The sequence below is a fragment of the Zea mays genome, chromosome 7 (assembly GCF_902167145.1).
Source record: "Zea mays cultivar B73 chromosome 7, Zm-B73-REFERENCE-NAM-5.0, whole genome shotgun sequence".
In the NCBI taxonomy this organism is placed as follows: domain Eukaryota; kingdom Viridiplantae; phylum Streptophyta; class Magnoliopsida; order Poales; family Poaceae; genus Zea; species Zea mays.
In genome coordinates this window covers 182,613,462-182,617,490 of record NC_050102.1, presented here as the reverse complement: position 1 = coordinate 182,617,490, position 4,029 = coordinate 182,613,462, and the positions used below count along the sequence as shown (strand labels likewise).

General features: G+C 48.1%; 1 protein-coding gene across 1 annotated transcript; it reads right to left on the bottom strand.

The window, feature by feature from the left end:
- Window positions 1–641: 641 nt before the first annotated feature.
- LOC100275372 (uncharacterized) lies at window positions 642–2,305 on the bottom strand. The gene is given in 3 exon segments (NM_001398263.2): window positions 642–1,037; window positions 1,163–1,889; window positions 1,985–2,305. Coding segments are annotated over 3 exon segments (1,014 nt in total). The 5' UTR covers window positions 2,270–2,305; the 3' UTR covers window positions 642–1,035.
- Between the last annotated feature and the right edge of the window lie 1,724 nt (window positions 2,306–4,029).

Sequence of the window (4,029 nt, the reverse complement as noted above, 5' to 3'; positions counted from 1 at the left end):
TACCAAGTACTTCCTCCATTCTTTTTTATTTATCGCGTTTTAGTTAAAAAATGAACTAGCCGGTGATAAATATTCGAGAACGGAGGTAGTACCATGACATAAATATAGTATGTTTTATATTAATTTAATCCAACACATGTTTGGAGACATAGTATCATGTTTGCAATGTAGGAGTGGAGGAGAAAGCCAAAGTTTTTAAAGTCCTAAAAATATTATGGTGTTGGTGAAACCATAATTTGAAATACAGAGTTTATAGATAACATATATGCTTATAGATAATATATATGCTTAAATATCACAATATTATCTTGGACTAGAAAAACAATGTGTTTCTAAACAGGCCCTTAGGTGTTTGAATGACGATAAAAATTCTTAGATCATATTGTCCAAGAAAACTTTTAGGATTCAAAATCGTCCTAAAAAACTTAATGTCTTAGTAGCTCTTTAAAGTAGACTAGGCCTATATTACCTTGGGATTGTGGTATTCATGGCTTCATGCATTCCTTATATTGCTACTGTTTTCATTTATGTAAAATATTTATGGCTAGTTGATTGTGAACGTGGGTTTAGAACCAACAATTATAGTTCGAATCTCCATTTATACATAGTTTTATTATTTGCTCGTCACCAACATTATTTTTCTCGCTCAACGAAAAGGTCATATCTTTGTAATCCATACAATGCATTGCTTTCAAGCAGGTGAAGCAAAGCAAAGCCAATAATGATTCATTCATTCAGTAGGAGAAAGGAGATGAGATCTCATACATAGTTGATTCAGAGTACAGACATAAGACATCATCAGAAATTCATAATGCAGCAGCCTATGACCAGGCCCTTCTCTTGAGTCAGTGACCCCCCTTCCTCGCGCAAGCAGGCTGACAAATGTTGGAACACTAGCCCCACAGTGGCTGGCTGTCTGACGCAAACACCACTCGAGAAGTCCGAGATGCATCGCACCCGGCCTCTTTTATTTTGGGATCGCCGCAGCCAGCAGAATTATTATTAGGGTACCAGCTAGTAGTTTCTTTCGTTCGTTCCTGCAAACGCAAGCAACAACAACGAGAGTCAGCAATGGTGGTTGTATTGTACTAGAGAGTCATTAGTAGGTTAGGTGGAACTGGAAGAGGGCAAACCGCAAAGGCACAGTGAGTAGTTGACTTACACCAAGGGAGGATCTTCCAGCGCTGGTTGTCGCCCTCGCACCACTTCCAGAGCACGATCTCGGTACCGTCATGGACGCCGCCGTGGGCCTTGTCGCCGTGGAAGGCGTCGAAGTTGAGGTAGATGTTGTTGACCATGCGGACGCAGCGGAAGCCGTTGCCGACGTCGCGGCTCTCGGTCCAGAGCACGGACTCGTCCTGGTAGTCCGGGTTGTAGGGCACGAGCTTGACGGGGTGGCCCTGCCCCGTGGAGTGCTTGAGCGCCTCGCCGGTGACCTTGTTGACGAGCGCGAAGGCCGGGTAGCCCTCCTCGTCCCGCACCCGGGTGCTGTGGCGCATGTCCTTGACCCAGTGCTGGTACTCGTCCCGCGGGTTGGTGGGCGCCAGGCACGCCGTGCCGTTGCGCACCGTGAGGCTGTAGTCCTCGCCGCCGGCCTTGCAGAAGACGCGCACGGCGTGCGGGCCTCCCGCGTGGGCCGCGGAGGAGTTGGCCTCGGGACCCCACGGCAGGATCTTCCAGCTCTGGTTCTCGCCCTTGCACCACTCCCAGAGCACGACGGCGGTGCCGTCGTGCACGCCGCCGTGGTCCTTGTCGCCGTGGAAGGCGTCGAAGTTGAGGCGGGTGTTGTTGACCATGCGGATGCAGCGGAAGCCCTTGCCCACGTCCTTGCTCTCCGTCCACAGCACCGACGCGTCCTCCTGGTCCGGGCTGAAAGGCGCGAGCTTGACCTGCATGCCGAGGGAGTGCTTGATGATGAGGGAGAGTTGGCGACGAAGAGAAGGCACGGACGCAGCAGGCAGCAGCAGAAGTAGTTGTAGCTCACCGGGTGGGACTGGCCGAGGGAGTGCTTGATTGCGAGCCCCGTGGCCTTGTTGACGAGCGCGAACGCCGGCATGCCTTCCTCGTCCTTGACCCGGGTGCTGAAGCGCATGTCCTTGTACCAGTGCTGGTGGTCGTCCTTGGGGTTGACCGGGGCCAGCACGACGGCGCCGTCGCGGACGGCCAGGCAGTAGTTCTCGTTGGCGCGGCAGAAGATCTTGAACACCTGGTTGGGGCCCGACGCCGGGGGAGCCGGCTGGTTGTGGTGGTGGTGCCCGAACCACGACATCTTTCTCTCTCTCTCTCTCTCGAGCTGCCTGTGCTGTGTTGAGTGACGGTGGTGGTGCGAGGAAGAGGCGCTGCCCCCGCCGCCGCGTTTTATAGGACAAAAGGCTAGTAGGCTCTACTCTACTAGCGAGCGGCGCCCACCAGGCCACCACCCAACGCCAACGGCTACCTGGATGATGACTCACCCGGTGACGGTGTACGTGTACTACGGCTGAAACGCTTCTCTCGTCTCCACTAGTAGCCGTGCTGTAATTTGGCAACTTTGGCAGGTCTTGATGATAATATAGCCGTTTGATATCTGGCTGGGTACGAGTGTACTGGCAGATTTGGTGCAGTGAGCCATGCATGTCTCTAGCTAGCGTGATGGGTTAGTAGATGCGGCTGTAATTCATAAAGATAAAAGTAGAACCCAGTACGAACCGTCTCAAAAAAAAAAGTCTGAAAAACACGTTTTTGACTTCTTTATTTTCTTGTTTTCAGAGAAGCAGAGAGCACGCAATGCCTGATGACGCGCAGAATCTCCTTTTGGCCGACACGAATGCCAAATTTCCTTATATGCAGTACATTACATTACCATTATTTATTTATGCGTCTTTTCATTATGAGGAAATTTGATTCTTGTCCGTTGTCTCTGCAGAATTTCTCATTCATTCACCCACCCACCCACCCACCGGAGGGCGTAGAGACAAAGACAAGCGCGTGCGCGTGAGCCCGACGCGACGCTGCCTGTGCGATTCCCTTGCAAATGAACGATTCCGTTTCTGTCCTGCTGAGACGAGCGAGTACAGTAGTGGTGATGGCCGGGCTTGTAGTCTTGTGCTCTTTGCTTTGGAAACCGTGGTCATGGATGGCCCTTCACTACTGTATCGATTCTGCGTTGCTTTTGCTGCTGCTGCTCAGCTGCTGCATTTCTCTCCATTCATCAGTGAATCGATCGATTCCGATGAGCACATACATCCTGATAAGAAGAATCTTCCCGCCGATCATCTGCGACGTCGGGGTCGCCATCTTCTGCACCGTTTCGCTCTCACCTGGTCTGTTGCATAACTACTAGTACTATTGTATTTGGAGTGCGAGCCAATTTAAAAAAAAATGCAATTGCCAGTTCTGATTAACCGTTTGGAGTGAAAGCCTGAGGAATCATGTCGGTTTCAAGTACAGTCCCAAGTCTAATAAACCGCTGCGTCCAACAAGAACAAGAACCTCTGGAGTAAGGCTTCTTTTAGTTTGAGTGACTAAACATTAGTCCTTCCATTTTAATGTTATTTAGTTACTAAATAGCTAAACAATGAGACTAAAACAGAGACTAAACTGATTTAGTATATATTCCCTCAAGGGATGACTACAAGAAACTATTAATTTCACTTTTTGTCACTCATTTATTTCAGTTACACTAGTAGCTGGAGAATGTTAAGGGGCATTTTAGTTTTCTTACGAATCATTTAATACGTTCTGAATACTTTTAGTCCCCGTAACCAAACATGCCCTAACCTAGAGTGACTAAAGTTTAGTCACTAGACTAAGATGGTGTTTGTTTAAGAAATCAAACTATTCAAAATAAGATGCTCCATCATGTGTCAATTCTTTAAATTTGGTGACATTCGTTATATTAGTACTAACTAACTGACTACGATGAATGATGTGGTGATAAATCGACTCATTCTATTTTACAAATCAAACAAAAAAAAAGTAAGAAGTTAAAAGATAATGAACTATTTGATTTTTCAAACCAAACAGCCGGTAAAGGAACCTCTAACTTCG